This window comes from Patiria miniata, unplaced genomic scaffold, assembly GCF_015706575.1.
Source record: "Patiria miniata isolate m_02_andy unplaced genomic scaffold, ASM1570657v1 HiC_scaffold_8, whole genome shotgun sequence".
NCBI classification, from domain to species: Eukaryota; Metazoa; Echinodermata; class Asteroidea; order Valvatida; family Asterinidae; genus Patiria; species Patiria miniata.
In genome coordinates, this window is record NW_024037075.1 from 2,240,287 (window position 1) to 2,258,727 (window position 18,441).

General features: G+C 40.5%; 1 protein-coding gene across 1 annotated transcript; it reads left to right on the top strand.

The window, feature by feature from the left end:
- Positions 1-1,427: 1,427 nt before the first annotated feature.
- On the top strand, positions 1,428-5,417 carry LOC119719589. Its single transcript, XM_038189065.1, has 2 exons — positions 1,428-1,710; positions 3,509-5,417. The coding sequence occupies exon 2, from the start codon at positions 3,730-3,732 to the stop codon at positions 4,891-4,893; it is 1,164 nt and encodes a 387-aa protein (XP_038044993.1). The 5' UTR covers positions 1,428-1,710; positions 3,509-3,729; the 3' UTR covers positions 4,894-5,417.
- Positions 5,418-18,441: the final 13,024 nt, after the last annotated feature.

The window sequence follows — 18,441 nt, forward strand, 5'->3', positions numbered from 1 at the left end:
CGTGTTACGTTTGACCTAGCCCCATAAATGTGGCCTATTTACTGGACTGCCTCCGTAAACATAGGCCACACATCCACATGTACAAAAATCGTGTCGACGGAGCCAAATTTTGATTTTCACATTTAGGCTTAGTTTGTAGGTTTTTTTTGCTTTAGAAGCATACTCACCCTCTTTACAGGCTAATCAGAAAGTGCTGCCTTTTTCAGATGTCTAATTTTTGTGAAATTTCATGTTGAAATTTTGATACGCAAACGTGTAAAAATGAATCTGGAAATTTCACGAAAAATATACATCTGAAAAAGGCAGCACTTTCTGATTAGCCTATAAAGAGGGTGAGTATGCTTCTAAAGCAAAAAAAACCTACAAACTAAGCCTAAATGTAAAAATCAAAATTTGGCTCCGTCGACACGATTTTTGTACATGTGGATGTGTGGCCTATGTTTACGGAGGCAGTCCAGTAAACTGGCCACATTATGGGGCTACGTTTGACCGTAAACGTAGGCCACAACTCTTCCATTTTTCTTGATTTATGTTGAGATTATGAACAATTTTGATGGCTTAGAGGAATCTGTTCTGTTGTCTCCGGTTCCACGAAAGCGGGGAAGGTCGGTAGACTTTCATGCGAGAGAAAAACAGAAGAAATTGAGGTACACTGGCGGCGGCAGGGTACCCGCAATCGGTCATACTAAACAGCGTCAACACAGCGTCAACACACTCCAAAGCGTCAACACAGCGTCAACACAGCGTCAACACATCCAAAATGCATTAAAATTGACAAAAGCAGTATGTAACCCATACAGTTTGGACAGAAACAAGATTTTGGCTTAAAATTAATAGGTTAAACGTCTGAAAATTGCGATTTTCAGTTCAAGAAAATTGGCTCTCCGTGCCTCTCCGAAATCGGCTGCAATGTTGCCTCAGTGGCAGTGCGGACCATACCATTATGCTAAAGGGTGATAGCGTTGTACAATAAACCAACAGAGAGGGCGCGGCCGGCCAATACCAAAAGATGTCCATTTCAATAAAGTAAATGAAACATAAACACAACTCACAAAATAATGATCCACTCCGATCCTCAGTCCTCAAAGATCTGGTATCCCTCTGTCTGTTGTTTATGACAAGATAATGTCATTACCTACACACCCCTATTTGAAATGGTGTAGTCCAAGCTTTGTGCGAAGTCAAGATGGCGGACAACGGCCGTGCGAGTGAAAGGTCATTTTTTTCGCGTGAAAATACGATATTTTTAACAACGAAATGGAAACTCAATCCAATGGAAATTCTCTTTTATTGTATGTTTCACAATTATATGCCCTTTTTGTCAATTCAGAATGTGTTTTGGATGTGTTGACGGTGTGTTGACGCTTCTGTCATGTGTTGACGCTGTGTTGACGCTGTGTTGACGCTGTTTAGTGCGACCCCCAGCAATTGGGTGTACACACACCGCGAAGGACAACGCTCGCTTGTGCCACGCCGACCTCCTGTCTGCTGCTGATTTAGCCATAAATCACAACAAATTTTATGCAAATCCTGATAAGGTTGTTCAAGATCAAGTTGTTTTGAGTCTACTTGACATAAGTCCCCCAAACCGACGTCGGATTCCTGTAGCGGACGAGGGAGCAAGGAAAAACCGAAACATTGATGTCAAGTATTCACTCTTGACAGAAAATCATCCAAGATTATGCAAGGCAACCTTCACCACTGTTCTTGGTAAGTAAGATTTTTAATTTTGTACCCTAGGCCCCTATTACATTGTAGATTATGGGTGATTTACTCCATGCAGGTTTAGTGGTACACTGTAGAATTTTGATGTCTTGCTATGCCATATTGCTACATGTACAACTTACAAGCAACAAGCCATTTTGCAGATAGGCCTACTTGCATCTTGCTCAAAACTGCAAGGGTTGGTGATGGGGGGGTCAGACAAGTCGACCGTTGAGACAACTCGACTCGGGACAAGTCGACCGTTGAGACAACTCGACCGTTGAGACAACTCGACCGTATGTGCGATAAATGGAAAGACAAGTCGACCGTTGAGACAAGTCGCCTCGCATGTTTTGGGCCTAGGTTTGGGGAAAGTACCGGGGATTTTGACGGCGGCTGGTCGCCGTTTGGGAGTAATGACATATGAAGGGTTTTTTTTGCATTAAAAGAGCCGATATAGCGCAGCGTGATTGGCCGTGCACATCGTTCGTTTGTTCTGGGCCACGTGCGCGCATCCCCGATCAACGTGGCCGTACCGTGCACGGTGGCATCGTTTTTGCCGGGCCTGTGTGCCCACTTGCCGCACCGGTCGACGTGCCCGCGTGCCGAGCCCGGCCCGGTCCTCGCGGCCGGGCGGGGCGCACCGGCCCGACGCGACGGCCACCGGATCGGAGCGCCCTCTGTACATCGAGCAGTCTCAACGGTCGAGTTGTCCCGAGTCCAGTTGTCTCAACGGTCGACCTGTCTAACGGTCGAGTTGTCTCAACGGTCGACTTGTCCCGAGTCGAGTTGTCTCAACGGTCGACTTGTCTGACATCCGGTGATGGCGCTAATCACATGGGGGACGTAGACGGGGTAAACGTGGAGACACGTGGTAAACGTGGGAAGGATTGCACATAGGTAACGCAAAAGGCATGGGGAGGTTAGAGCCGTTCTGAAAATTTCTTTTTAAGTTGCATGCGAGTTTATTTTATGATTTTTGTAGCAATATTTAAAGTAATAGACAGACAACCAGTCCATTAGTTTTTAAAACTCTGGAACCCAAATTTAATTCTTTTCAAAGAGAAGGAGAGATTTTCAGAACAGTTTTATCCTCCCCATGCCTTTCGCGTTACCGATTTGCAGTCCAGGATTTTTGCACCCCCCCCCCCCCCCCCCCCCCGATGAACATGTAGGGCCTACAATGTTTGAACATGTTTTGTTTTTTTTCAATTTGTTCCAAATCCTTTTTTCCCATAGTTGTTTTTCCTTCTGGGTTCAAGCCTGCATTTTCTCCATGCTGTCAGATTTTTTTTTCGTAGTGGCTATTTTTACGGTAATCGTAACGCAACTTCCGAATTCTATAGTTACGGTATTATCTAAAGTATCTTAACAAGCTTTCAAATCCCAAAATTCCACTGTTACGTGATGATGGCACAGTGGTAACACACCCTGCTTCGTGGCATGGGGTCCCCTGTTGGAACCTGCATACTACTCCATTTTGCATTTTTTTTTCTCCCAGTCCTTAATTTTTGTTTCTTTTTGTCGTTCAGATCATTTTTACTGCATTTTTCTTCTATTTTTTGGAAGATTCATCCCATGGAGGATATTTTTTTAGAGAAATAAAGTCCGAGATGCATTCATTATAGACTGGTCTGGTTCTTTTTTCCAACACACCAGACTGGCGCATCAGAAGTGAAAGTAACCGGTCTACCTTTTCCTTTTTTTTCTGTTAATTCTTTTCCATTCCTACATTCCATTTCCTTCTGATTTTCTCCTCGCAATTTTTTTTTCTCATGTTGCTTTACTTCTTTTGTCTCTGCAGGTATTTCAAAGGATCGTGTATCGCGTGTGGCCAGGTATTATGCAGAACATGCACAGCCGTGTCCGGAAAACAGAGGTGGACTTCGTAATGAAGATGAAGTCAATCAGAAGAGGCAGAGTGTTATCGACCACATCAAAACTTTCACGTGCAAAGCCAGTCACTATGGTCGACGGGGGGCACCTGGCAGGAAGTACTTGCCGTCTGATCTGTCAGTGCGCAAGATGCATGAACTTTTTAAAAGACAGAATCACAGTCAAGTGAGCTACTCGCTGTATTATTCGATTTTCACAAAGCAGTTCAATTTGGGTTTTGGTCATCCAGCCACAGATGCTTGTGCCACATGTGTTAAGCACAGGCTGACGATGAAGGACCCCCACCTTACAGAAGCAGAGAAGCGTTCCAAGACTGCCATGTTTATTCTTCATCGGAGACGAGCTTGTGTCTTCTATGATATGCTAGGTAGAGTGCAACCCGAGGCAGTAACACTCTGCTTTGATATGATGCAAAATATGACTCTTCCAAGAACACCAATTGGCCAAGCTTATTATTCCAGGCAATTGTACCTCTACCTGTTTGGGGCACTGGTTCATCATGGTGTGAATAGCACCCAAAGCAAGAATGACGTTCATCTGTATGTGTGGATGGAACATCAGAACAAAAAGGACTCGAACATGATTGCCTCTGCTGTTAATGATTGTTGTCGTGTCAGATTAAATGGAACACTCCGCCAGAAAGGGAATCTTCGGCTATTCAGTGATTCCTGTTTTGGACAAAACAAGAACATGAACATGATTGGCATGCTGAGCGCACTGAGGAAATCAGCCTTTCCAGACTTGAACATTGAATATGCTTTCCCAATCCGAGGACACAGCTTTTTGCCTGCTGATCGGATTTTTGGACGGATAGAGCAGGAAATTCGTAAGCATGACAGCATCTTGCACCCTAAAGGGTACTTCGACATTTTGAGAAAGTATGGTAACGTGTACATCTATGGAGAGGATTGGCATGCCCTAAACTTCAAAGAACTGGTGCATTCATATGTCAAACAACAAAGGACATTCAAAGTGAGCGAGGCCCGCATGCTGTCGCTAACCAATGATCAGGTAGGCTTCAAGTCTACCTACGCTGGCGAGTACTGCCATCATGCTGTCCTAAAGCGTGGAAAGAAGTGGACAAGTTTCAAACCTGCACCACTTGGGATGGTCTCAACAGTCAAGAAGGCCAAAAAGGAAGATGTTGAAAACCTGTTGTCCGCAATTGGCGCGTCAGGAGATGTCATGGCATTCTACAACAATGCGCTCAGCAACACCACTGACTCGACTAAGGATGTTGAAGATGAACACAGTTCAGAATCTGAAGATGACAGTGTTGATCATGAACAGTAGATGTCAGTTTGTCATTGGTGGCTGACTGTCCTGTCTGTAGTCTCCATGCATGTAATTTCACTGTTCGTTAATAATGGCTGCACCCCTTGCAGTTGTGATTAGGTTCAGTAGTGTAAAGCCAACTCCATGTTGGACCTAAATGTCTGCACACACATTTATGGTTTGCATTGATATTGATAGTCAGGATCGAGGTGACAATGAAGTGAAATACTGGTATCGGCTCCCATAGCTCAAAGCTTTAACACCATAGACCCCTGTTGAGATGACGCTGGCGATCACATGCATGGTTGAATTCGTTGCCCATTGGTGACTAATTGGATCAATGTTGTTGAAAAAAAAAAAATGAAAAGTCTGGGTCGCAGCAAGTCATACTGTGTGTACATATAGGGCTTTGATAGTCATGTTTTTATTAACTGAAATATCAACAGAGTTCCAGTGTTGCTTAAGCCCCTTTCACACCGGGCCTACATAGAGTTGCGTATTGCGGCAAACCGAGTACGCCAAAATTAGGCTGCGTACTCATGTCCATTAACAGCGGTCACCCCCACACCCGGTCATTATCACGCAGTGAAGACCGGCTCCACACACTGTTATTCCCTTATTGTTCGTATCCTAGGATTAAGTGAGCTGCCAAGGTGTCTTAACAGAAACACTGTATGCTCAGTGTATTACCTCCCGAGTGAAAGATGGAAAAAAACACTCGGGTGGGACTCGAACCCAGGACCTCCTGCTTACTAGTACAGACGTCTTACCACTCGACCACCGACCACAGATTTGAACTGCCCAGCCGATCCCGTTAGCTCGGTGGTCGAGTGGTACATGTGCGTTCGAGTCTTACCCGAGTGGTTTTTTGCATCTCTCACTTGGGAGGTAACACACTGAGCATACAGTGTTTGTACATGTCGTTGAAGGGCAAAATTGCTAAATATGGATTTGATAGTCATGTTGTTAATTAAATGAAATATGAATTATAGTAATTTGCTTGAACATTCTACCGTTAATGTTTATTGTTGAAAAGTTTTTGTTGGAACAATAAGCATGGAAAGTAAGCAATGGGCCCTACTACATGTATCACTTTTTTGTAATATGTGAAATGGGGCCTATTGCACTAACCATATTTTTCATTCCAACGTTTTCAAGTCTTCACAGAAAGTTTTAAGATTGGGATTCATGTTATTTGTGTAATGGACTAAACAAAAAAAATGAATTTTAATTCTGCTGAACATTGTGATTTTTGTTTCAGTCTAACACGTAAGGTTGCATTCAAAGCATGGATTCTAAAAATGAAATGCGGTTCATCCCTGTACATGCACAAACCATGATTTGTGGACAAGGATCATGGCAATCGTTTTCAATATCATGCGACTTTTATGGATTTTTATGAATTAGTGGCAACCTTCATTGCTTTTTCCAGCTTTCGGCACAAACCTACCACACATGTCTGTAGCAGAGATAGAAAACAATCGAAATTTTGTTATCAGTCGGGTACATGGAACACGGTTTACAGTTATGACCATGAGCAGCGGCGGATACAGGATTTTTCCAAAGGGGGGCGTGGACAAAAAAGGGGGGCGTGGACAAAAAAGGGGGAGTGAAATGTACCAAACAGCAAAGGGTAAAGGAAAGTTTTGCCGCCTACACTGCTGGAGGGGTCTTGGGCGTTTTCCTGTGTTATACAAAACATTTTACCCCTAAGTAAGGGTGCAAAGATCATACTTTTTTTTCAGATTTGTTATTTTTTTCCCTGATGAAAAGGGGGGGGGGGGGGGGTTCACCCCCACGACCCCCCCCCCCCCCCCCCCCCCCTGATCTGCCCCTGATGAGAGTCCCTTTTACTGCTGGAGAAACCATGTGTATTGATTTAGGATCCTGATGAATAAAGTATGATGAAATGTATGAATTTCGCCTTCAGTTTCCTTCATTGTGTTTGGATTTATTGCATCTTGCTCAAAAACTACCGGATATATAGTGCTTTGAAAAAAAAACCCTCAAAAACACTTTTTTTCTAAAAATGCAAAACTAAAGATTTTATTTTGAATTGGCATGTCATTGCAGACCCTTAAGTGATCACTTGTGCATTTTCATTTTTTTCACTTTTAGCCCCGTCTATTAGCAACGAAATATGTCATTTTCCCAGAAAGAACTTATACGGATATATAGCGTTTTGCGATGAAACTTAAATGTAAAAATATCGGGTGTACAATTTTGTTGTCTGTATACATCATGAAATATTGTCGGTAATCTATGTTGGGGCGGGGCATCCGCCTTCCAATGATTGCTCTCTTTGGAAAGAGGATGCTTATAATGACAGTTTCCTCCAAAGATTTGTTTTTAGCAATAGGTGCAATATATTTTACGGAAGCTTCCTAAATGTTGAAACTATAGATGTTTTCCCCTCAGTTTAAAGATTTTGCTTGCCACACACCACAGGAAACTGTTGCATGTTTCAAGAGCTCCTTTTCTTGTTTAAGATAATGTCGACCTTGTTACTAGAATAATATGTGTTTCTTTAAATAGACAATTTTCCTTAGCCAGATTTGTATGCACATTACACAATGTTTAAACTTTTTCTAGTATTAGTATTTAATGTCATATTTTTATTATATACAAACACGGGTAGGCCTTTTACCTTTTAAAAACGTACTTTTTTTTAATGTAAATCACGTGCAATTCAGCTGTGGCTGCTATTTGTGATTTGTTAATAAGGCCCAAAAAACAAGTCTCCGGTTTCTGGTATGGAGCTTGCCCAAAAAGTGGTGCGGCGACGCGGCTTTTTTTTTTTTACCTGATTTTTTTGCTTCAAATGTCGGCTGATGACTGCAAATGGTGCCCGATTAAACTTAGTGCAAATGGGAGTCCGGAGAGGCCACATAAAGCTTATTCTCGATCATAACCCCATCTAAAAACACGTTAAAAGTGTGCAGCAGCAAGATTCCAGTCAAACCAGTGAGTTTGGCGGTTTTGAGACATCATCTTTTATTGAAAAAAAAACCGCCTGGGATCTGGGATTCACTCATGCGTACCGATTTTGGTGAACCTTGCCCAACAAAAGTTGAAGTCTGCACCACATCGTCCTCACCACGACGCGGGTCATTGTTATGCCGTTCCATCCAGAGGCTCGGGCTCACACACTCACAGCGCGACAATAGATTTATGCGCATGCCCCAGTTTTGCCTGGCTGCGCTGTGAAATGAATATTCATAAGCTCCTTCGTACTACGCTCAAAACGACCTTCCGAAAAAAACTGCTCACAATGCACGAGAAAGGTATTGAAGTCATGAGACTTGTCCCAAAGTAGGTTGAAAAATGAATAACTTTAGCATCTTCATCAAAGATTTGAAATGCGATGTCGTACGTTATTTCGCGAAATAAGAAAAAAAGGCCTCTTGTGCCAAAGGACAGCTAATAACCGGCGAAAAAAAGGTCGTCAACAAAACTGTTTTTCTGCAATTGAGTATTAAGTTAATACTAAGACTGCCATGAAAACATCAATTAGGCTTTACATTTTGTATTAACGATGATTTCAAAAGAGTAACCCCTAAACTCGCCTGCAAATGGGGATTGGTTCACTGAACACGGAGTGTGGTTTTCGCGATTCAACTGCACAATATAACACAGAACGCGGGATACACAATTCAAACAAGTAGGCCTATCAATCAGGAAAAATTTGTTAAGTTTGTTGCATCGATCAGTATTATCGGACTTGATTAAACACTATTAAGAAAAAAGTGATATTTTCCACGCATGCGTATTAAGGTAAATGACTTTAATAACCTGCAGAAATGTATGCGCACGGTCGGCCCATGATGGGAAGTTTATTTCATGTTGGGTGGCCCTTTCACCCTCTTAATTATTGTTGTCAATGTTATATTATGTATCTGTATATTACTCGTCTATACTTTCATCTTCACTGGTTCCCTTTTTATTCTCTGTGTCTTTGCCAAACAGTGGAGCCTCGGCAAGAAGGTCGCCATCGGGGTGTGTGTCCTCCTCATAGCAGCAGGAATCGTGGTCACCGTGGTCACTCAAGTCGTCAAATATGAAAAATCTGAGCAAACAAGTCTAAGAGAGGACTGAGGCTGGAAAGAAGACTGGGTTCGTGACAGAGGACGCCCTCTGGCAACGATGGCTTCTAGGATGTTGCAGGAGACAATAAGATTTGCAGCTGATGGGCGGGGTGTCACTTTTTTGGAGGGGGTGGGGTCGGGGATGAAGTATATGCAAAGTTATAAGTGACACTCCTTCCCGCCATAATTGTATATGGATCCCGCCTTATTTGCATTTTTAAAATATCTTTTCAATAATCAATCATGAACGCAAATGTAGTACTTTTTAGTTGGGTAATTTATGCATGGGCCTAATTTGAATGTATGTATATGAAAAATGTTTCACTCAAGAAAATCTATTTAAAGAAAAACGATATTGTAGCTTTGTCTAGGGTGGTACAAAATTGTCGTAAACAAGTTACAGAAAATTTGACAAAAAATCAAGTTCATCAGACATGGTCAAGACAATAGCACAGCGTGCACAAAGAACTGCAATAACGATGACCATTATCTCACACAGTCGTGAATTTCTATGCGCCTGAGGACAATGCTTTGTGTTTCTCTTTTTCCCTGTAATATAACACTCTCCCATAGAATAAGCACATAAAAGTACGACCGAGGACCGTTTTCAACAAAAGACCCAACGTTCGAGGACTGAAAGGATCTGTTGTTCTCCCTTTGTGTGTCTGTCCTCTATCGTACAGCCATACATGTGCATTAAAGCCATAAATAAATAATCCACGTGATACACTAGGGAAGTCACTTAATAGAATACTCCACTTTTTGAAATTTTTTAACGGATTTTAACGCCTGAAACAGCCACTCATATCATAAAATGCTAGTTCCTTTTCCGTTCATGGTAAATCTTGCCTAGAATAATAAAACAATGCCTGATTTTAGAAAGAAAACAGAAGAAATGTTAAGTTTAAAGGGCTCCTGAGGTGTAATATTTTCAGTTGTCTCTCCGCCCTATGTTGTCAAGAAATGCATGGAAAATTTTAAATGTTTAAAGAAGTGCACTTTTCAACAAAATTAACCAAAAAGGAATATCAATTAATGTTCATACGCTTAAGAGGATTAGAAATTTAAGTAGCACAAAATATGTTCCTAAGAAATATTCACTTCATGAGCCCTTTAAAGCCAATTTGATCAGAAAAGTAGTTTGCATTCCCCACCACACGTTTTCCTTTATGTACTCAAATATCGTATGTATAAATGTGCATTTCAACAGTTTAAAGAAAATATTTCATTTATATACTCAGTTAAAGTTTAACAACTTAGTTTTATAGCCGCCATCTGTTCAATTATGTCGACTGAAAAGGTCACTTCTGATCATTTTCATATCTGCAGGCTTTCTAAAATAGCAGTTGATTTGTTGGCCAATACTTTTATTTTCACCAAAACTCTTGAAGCCATTATCTTATACTAGATGTGATATATTGTTCTTTTACTACTAAGACGGTGAACGCGCAATAAACTTAAGCTTATTTTTTTTCTCTCGATACTTTATAGTAAAAGCTTGTTTATAATCTAGTTCCAGCACGAAACTAGCAACAGTACAAATGAATATCTTTGACAGTTCGTGGCAAATTGGATTCTTTTATTTTTAATTACTGGAGCCTTTGTTATGTATATTTGGAATAGTGTATAGGAAAATATAAATCTGTTTATAAGCGTAATACTTTTGAAATATTACATAAAGGGTGTTAGTTTTTAAATGTGTCTCTGTAACCAAAGGCGGATCCAGAACACAATTTTGGGGGGGGGGCCAAAAAAAATTTTTTGGACCCCCTAAAAAGTGGGTCAAAAAATTTACGGCGTGGGGTTCGGGGCCCGCTTAAGGGCCCCGAATTTTTTTTGGATTGTGCTCTGTGGTGCGATCTGAGGCAATTTTTGACCACTTTAACCAATGTTTTTTTGAGGAAAAGATGGTGGTGTACTCATCGCCTGCCTTTATTGCGATGTCACATCAAAAAAAAAAAAAAATAGTCTCGTTTTTTTGGGGGGGGGGGGGGGGCCATGGCCCCTTTGGCCCCCCCCCCCCCCGGATCCGCCCTTGTCTGTAACTACGTCGTTCGTGAAATAAATGACGATACTTAAGCAGAAAAGGATGCCACATTTATAGCATGAATCTTTAAGTTAGATAAAGAAACAGAAATAAATTTGTGGTCATTGAACAAAGTTGCTTTGAGAGGGTTTTGTTTTGACAGTGGTTGCTGTAATTTAGTGTGTTAAAAATGTGTACGGAGAGTATTTAATATTGTGCTTTGTGTTAAAAATTTCGTAGTTCATAATCTGGCGTTTTGACATTTACAAGTCTGCACGTTGCATTGCTGTCTTCGTGATTATATAATCTTTATCTCTAGAACCCAAGCTGCGTATGTTTGGGATACTATAGTCGGCAGCATTCATGAAACTTTGACTGTTTAGCACGTAATTTCTGAATAACACAATCGCTAAGTTTGATGCCCCATTTATGTATCTATATTATATTCTTCATTATTCAATATGCCCCACAGTACCTTGTAAAACCTTATAATGTTATAAACATTAATGTTATAAACAGGGGTGCCGTGTTCGCTAAAGTTGTTCTCGATCGATTTGAGGACACATTGACCATTGGTGGAGTACTTGCATGGGCATCGCCAGGATTTTTCCTTTTTAGAGGGCCGGCAAAGGCTCATCAATGTCCTACAGTACTAGTCTCTTGTATATTCTCAATTTATCATCAACGAAAATATGACCTCGTATTCTTCTTCTTTCCTCCTTTTTTTTTTGCTTTGTTTTCTTCTGATTTTCCAGGGGTAGGCCTGGGGGGCCTTGCGGAGTAAGGTGTATTTGCCTGCAATCAGGCACCCCCTATTGTCCCTCTTTTGTCTGTACTCACTTTTTAGGAATAAGTTTTGTACACGAATCCGAATTGAGGACCCGGAATTGGGGATCCTATTGTCTACTTTTGTTCAACGTCCCCTACTGAACACAGAAACAAACTCACTAGCACGCTACTGGGTCTGGGAGTGATTCCTGGGTACAAAGGATTATCCAAAGATTATTATGTGTTCCCAGTTTTGGCCGCAAAACTTAGGCCGTTAAATGGTTATAGCGCCCCCATTTATGAAAAAAAAACAATCTGATTCGCTGGCCACAAAGAAATTCCAATTATGCTAACACGATAACGTGGCGCCGAGATAGCCGGGAACCAGTATTTGCTCGTATGTTCACGTGGTCTGCAGCACCATTCATGTATTCGCGGGCATGGAAAGCGGAGTGGAGATTCGCGAAATTCAAAGTGAGTTTTCTTTTACCTAATTTAAGTCATTAAATATCCGGGGTTTTGTTGCTCCCAAAGATGAAACGTGTAGGTTCTTTTATTGTACTGTTTGGAGAAATTCAAAGACATTGCAAAAAATAAATAGATAAACTCAGCCTTGTGCTTTTATTTAAGTAATAAGTTTCAATTTCAATCAAATTGAGACTATCCGCCATTTTTTTGGTCGTCGAATTGTCATCATTTCATCACATTAGCAAAACGCTCTGCTTTTCCTGGTGAGCACAGAATTCTTCGTCATACTATTAAAGGATATACATGTAAACATATGGATGGCATCAAGGGGTGTATCATGTAACGAACGTCCATTTATTATACTGTCTTATTTTTAATTGATTAAAACAAAATCAAGAAACTTAACAAACGGCATACGTCCAAACTCAAGAACAAATATAGGCCAACTCTTTAGCCAAACTACCAAGCTTAATTTTTTTCCTGAAACCTCTTCGTCATAATGGCATTTTTTATGTTAAAGCTTTGAAATGTTTTGGGTAAAAGAATGCAGGGAAAGTGTTCCATATAAGAAGTTCACTAATTTTCCTCTGTATTGACTAACAAGCCCCCAGATAGCGATTTCATGTCATCAAAGTCAATTTGAGCAGTGAGAAAATACAAGCATTTTCTTAGAAAACACTTAGAATTTTTCAGTTCAATCTCATAGGGTTTGTACACAGGGTGTTGAGTGAACTTCTTATATGGAACTCTTTCCGAATGCAGTAATCGTCAGACTCTGTTGCCATTTCATAAACTATTGGCAGCCATAAAACGCAAATCATTTTTGGGCAAAAAGTAGTCCTTATTTTCAAACAAGATAAAATTATGATCCGATTTGGAAAGATATCTGGCCATCTAATTTTTCCCTTCAGTGACAGCAATCAGAAAGTGATAATATGGCCTGAAAAATAAAAAGTAAAAATTTAGTTTTGTGCATAGGGTGACAAGTGTTGGCCAGATATGGGAATCTTTCCTCTGATTATACAACTTTGTTATTTTAATGTTTTCCTTAAAAAAAAAAACCCAAATGTTATTATATTTTCCTTTTGTCTTTTATTTTACCAGCTTTTCAAAAGTTGCAGTTGAAATGGGGACAGGACTGCATGTTCACTAAGGTGAGGTAACCATTTTTTTGCAGCTGTGGACATGCTCAAAACTCTTAGACTGCAGAAGTCTTTGGAACAGGAACTGATCAAAGCAGTGCAACAGAACAACTCTTTCTTGAACTTGAGACGGTGCAGGTTTTTGAGGCCGGGGAACAAGACAGCATGCTCACTAAGGTGAGGTAACCATTATTTGCAGCTGTGGACATGCTCAAGACTAAGATGCCAATCTTCCAGTTTTAACCGGAATTCTGGTGTTGGATACAGGCCAATGTACTTGCACGCAGTATACAACGGCGCCTTGCGTGCTGCATTGCGTGCGGACGTGTTGTGTGCTGAGCGCACATAGCATTCAGCCTGGAAATCAAGTCTATCATTTCACTTATTGGTGGTTTTCGATCGCAGTGATATGTGAATACACATTCGGCCTGGAAATCAAGTCATCATTTCACTTATCGTTGGTTTTCTATCGCAGTAATATGTGAAAACAAAAACACCACGGGTACCAACCATGTTTTCACCATGCGCATCGCGTAGTGCAACGTATGTACACCGACAGTGTTGTGATTGAACGAACTGACATCTTATAGGCCAAAGAAGCAAAATAAAAAGATAAATGGATCTTTATGTTGGACTGGCTTGTTCACAAAAAAAATAAACTTAATGTTTTTTTTTTCAAGCAGATCCTGTGGCATTTCTGTCGAGACTCCCGGAGTGCAGAAGTCTTTGGAACTGGTCAAGACAGAGTGTGTTATGGAACAACTTTCCTTTCAAGAAGTTGGGACATCGCAAGTATAGAGGCCGGGGACAAGACTGCATGTTCACTAAGGTGAGGTAACCATTTTGTTACAGCTGTGGACATGCTCAAGACCCCCGGATTGCAAGAATCGTTGGACCACAAGAACTCACGACCCAAGTACAGTTTGCAAGCGGAGTCGTTCGATGGATTGTGCAGAGTGAGTCATCACCAATGGTTGAATATTTCTTGTTTTATTTTGAACCACTCTGGAAAAATATGCCAGAAAGTTTCAATTTGACCTCTATTTTTATTGAAATTGTACTACAACTGCAGCCCAGATCCAGAATTTTTGTTAATGCAAAAGACATATGGCAAAAAAAAAGAAAATGATGATCACGCGTCTGACTTTGATCTTTCAAAAATCATAGCAAAATTTGAACTTTTCTTCTTCTTTTTTTTTACTCGCAATAAATTTCCTTGCAAACCGTTAAATTTTTTGCTTTTCCTAAACTTTTCTTCGGACCTGTACTAAAAACAGGTTGAATGTCTCGTTTATTTTTTGCAAGTTAGTATTTTTCCCAGAGTTGGTTCTGATATGATGTTTTGTGATTGTGGGGTTTGGTGGTGGTATGTGTTTGTGATTGTGGGGTTTGGTGGTGGTATGTGTGGGGTGGTGGTTTCTCTACAGGTCGTCAGCTCAAATTGAGCATATGTCATCGGCTCAAATTGAGCACAGCAAGATTTACTACAGGACTATGGGATCACCTATATCCCGATGTCCTCCAGGATCAAGATGGGATGTGGGATCTGCTTTATCCCTTCATCCTACTACGCAAGACCAGCAGGACTATGGGATCTTCTATATCCCTACGTCCATCCAGGGGCGGATCTTGGGTGGCAATCAGCTCCTTGGAGAGCAAAATGTCAACTTTCATACTAGAAACATTTCTAAGGGTCATTTACTCCTTGATGGAGAGAAGCAAAAAGAGTTAGCAAGGATAGAAACCAATGTGTTGAAGAAAACAAGTCAGTTGCTGATCTTTGCACCACCTATCACCTCTTGTGGAAATATTCATATTTCAAATATTTAGATTTTGTGATCTTCAAACCAAACATTGGGAAATTTGTTGGCCAAGTGAAGTTTTTCTGTCAAGTAAGGTTAAGGAACTTGCTCCCTGATCCGTCCCTGCTGCAAGGCTCCACTAAATAAATTTATCTTGTGCACCGCCTTTAGGGCATAAACACGTACTTCCACAGGGACAATCTTTTTTGATAAATGTTAATCATCTATTAGTGAAATGATACAAATTTCACTAAATAAATAGGGTTTTTTTCTTAGTTCAGGGGATCTCCTATATCCCTCTGAGAACTCAAGGCTATGGGATCTCCTATATCCCTATGCCGTTAGGGCTTAGGTGGGTGCGGCGGTTTCGATTACTAATTGGAGTCTGACTGGGTGCTTCAATTGAGGTGCGGCGAAAATCCAGCACAGATTCAAGGGGCGAGTTGCGTCCGCGTGGCAGGTCCGCCTACCATGTGGGGCGTGGGTCCTACGCAGCGGCCTGGAAACCCTAGGATGCCGTGCCATAAAGGAGCAGGTAGTGCGTCCCTCTTTATAGGGGCGTGGCCCTGTATTCACAGCCGGCAAACGCTGCTACTTCCTATCAGACCGCATGAACCCGTAAGGGGGATGGACTTAGGGGGGCGTGCATATAGGTTAGGGTGCTTTCCTGGTCCTTTGGGGCTGGGCGGGCGGACCGGACAGTCGATAACTGTGTCTGGCCCTCCGGGGCCTACCTTTTATCCAGCAATGGGCCTGACGATACTGAAAGCGCGTTGGGGCTGGTATCCTGGGACCTTCTCGTGGTGGCCCTGTTTAAACTGACCTTACCAGGATATTTGACCTGCTCTCAGAAATTGAGTCTATAGTTGCCCAAATGTCACAATGTTTTGGGGAGGAAGCAAAATAAACTACTGCATCAATGAAATCTTTGCATCATTCTGTCATATATTTCTGAAAGTTTGGACCACATTGAAACCTGAAACTTTGCCCAGAAAGAAAAAAATTCAAAACTTCATTTCCTCTAAATCATTCACAGTTTTCACGAAGAGCATGTGGATTTTGAAGAAAAAAACATTTTCAATATGATCGCTAAAGAGGTTTCTCCTATTTTAAAACTGCCAAAAAAATACTTCTTTGCAATATTGTGTGCAGTAAGGAAGCTTCACGTGATTCTATGAGAGCTGAATTTTAAAGTGAACCCAGATAATTTGTCTCTTTGTGAAAACAAAAATTTGCAAGCAGCTGAGAATGTAACAAAGATATGTGGCTCTTCATGAAAACGAAAATCTCAGTCGACCTTCTTTAACGCCTTTCTTTGCAGTAGGTTTTGTACGTGTTCAAGGGGCCAAAACGTGTGTGGCTCTTCGTGAAAACGCAAAATGCATTTATCGAGATCTCTGCCAATAGCATCATTACTGTTATGTGGAAATAAATGATGTTTTGCCTACAGAAACATGTCCAAATGGTCACGTACAATGTTTGAAAGACAAATAGTGAACAAATCAAATTACGAAAAGGTTAATTTTTGCCATGTGGCTTCCGTGAAAACTGATGATTTGTCTGCTATTCAGGGTCAAACATGCCTAAACACGACTTCCGAAAAATGTAATAAATTGTGACGTATCGTTTTTTGAGACGTAACATATCTGACTCTTTTTCTCAGAGCAGGTCACGCGAATTTGGTGGATGCATTTCTCCAAGATGTGCACGGACCAAGGACTAATCCTCATTTGTCTTTGTCATTTGTTGCAGATAATTGATCTGGTCACCTCACGCTGGCGACACACTGACAGACATCCAACAAACTGTCTCAGAAGAATCCTACTACAGCAACGTAACATTTGATCAAAGGTGAGTTGATCAGCTCGGCAAAATTTGATTCTCACAGAATTCTGTGCTTGCGCTTTCCTGTGAGCAAAGAATTTCTAATCTTGCGATATAAACATACGAATGCTGGACAATCCCTCACAACCTGTAAAATATGAAAAACACGAGGGCAGACCTTATATGCATGGGCAATTCCACACTAACGGGCCTAAAAGTGTGACATTTGAGAACACCTTTTCAGTTTTGATGATAAAACTAGGATCTTGGTCTCTCAATTTTTGCTGTAAACATTGCAAGCTTTGAACAAATATCCTCACCTGCAAAGGGTAACTGGTTTTGGATTTTAGAAAATACGATGGATATTGTTTTTAAAAGTGTTGCGTACTTAACCAAAGGACAAATATTTTAGATAAAGTCACAAAGTAAGCATAACATTTAATGATCCCCTAATGTTGTCTGATTTAAGAAGATGTACCCTGGAGGAATGCTATCAGTCAAAACCGAGAAAACTCAGAGCCAATGTGAAGAATATGATATTTTTTAATCAGGATTTATACTTATGAACAGACTGGACATTTGTCACAAAATGGCTGTCCCTGTTTGTACGTAACCCTAATCACATTATAACTTTGAAGTTGATGCAAGAACTGTTATTTTTTCTTGATAGCAATGCAAAATGGTTGATAATGTCCAATGAAAGTGCCTATTAGAAACTGAATTTGTAAAAAGCAGTCAACTCGGATAATTGATAAGATGTCAAAAATGATGTTCTGCACAAGCAAAGAAACCTAGTTACTGCAGCTTCCTACTTAGTTATATCAAATCATGCCTTGTACAATTATTTTACATTGTGAAATTCACAAGTTTGGGATTTCTGGAGCAGGTTTATTTGGAAGAAATATCTGCTGATCCAAAATGACATTCAATTTGCCCTCAAAGAAAAATATTCGATCTCAGAATTTAGCCTTAATTAACTTGTGTTCAAAAAACAAAATTATTTTGTTGATTTGCTCTTTTCCTTTTTTTTTGACTGAAGGCTCATGGTCCATGCAACGTGATGATGATGTGTGCGTCTATGCGTACTGATGACCTGTTGCCAAAAAAAATCCTGTCATACTATTTTATACATTTTATGAAAGAAAAATGTTTAAACTTGTATGTAGTAATTTCACTGACATGTATTTTGTTATCATCTCAATTGCATCTTTTAATGCATGTTCCCTTTATTTTTGAATTTTTTTTTTTTAAATTAAAATGTCCTAAATAATTAAATTCTTAGAAGAAGTTACAATAATTTCCAAAAAATAAATACTTTTGTGACTTGTGGCATCATAAACCCCGTGTACATTATTCTAACTGTAGTGCATGGTTTGCGACAATTTAAAAATCCAGCTTTTCCATAAATTCTCAAAAGTAAGGCCTAACTATTTTTATAGGTTTATCGTGCA

Bases quoted from the DNA above. Each gene is read 5' to 3' on its own strand.
- LOC119719589 (XM_038189065.1), top strand. From the start codon at position 3,730: ATGCATGAACTTTTTAAAAGACAGAATCACAGTCAAGTGAGCTACTCG.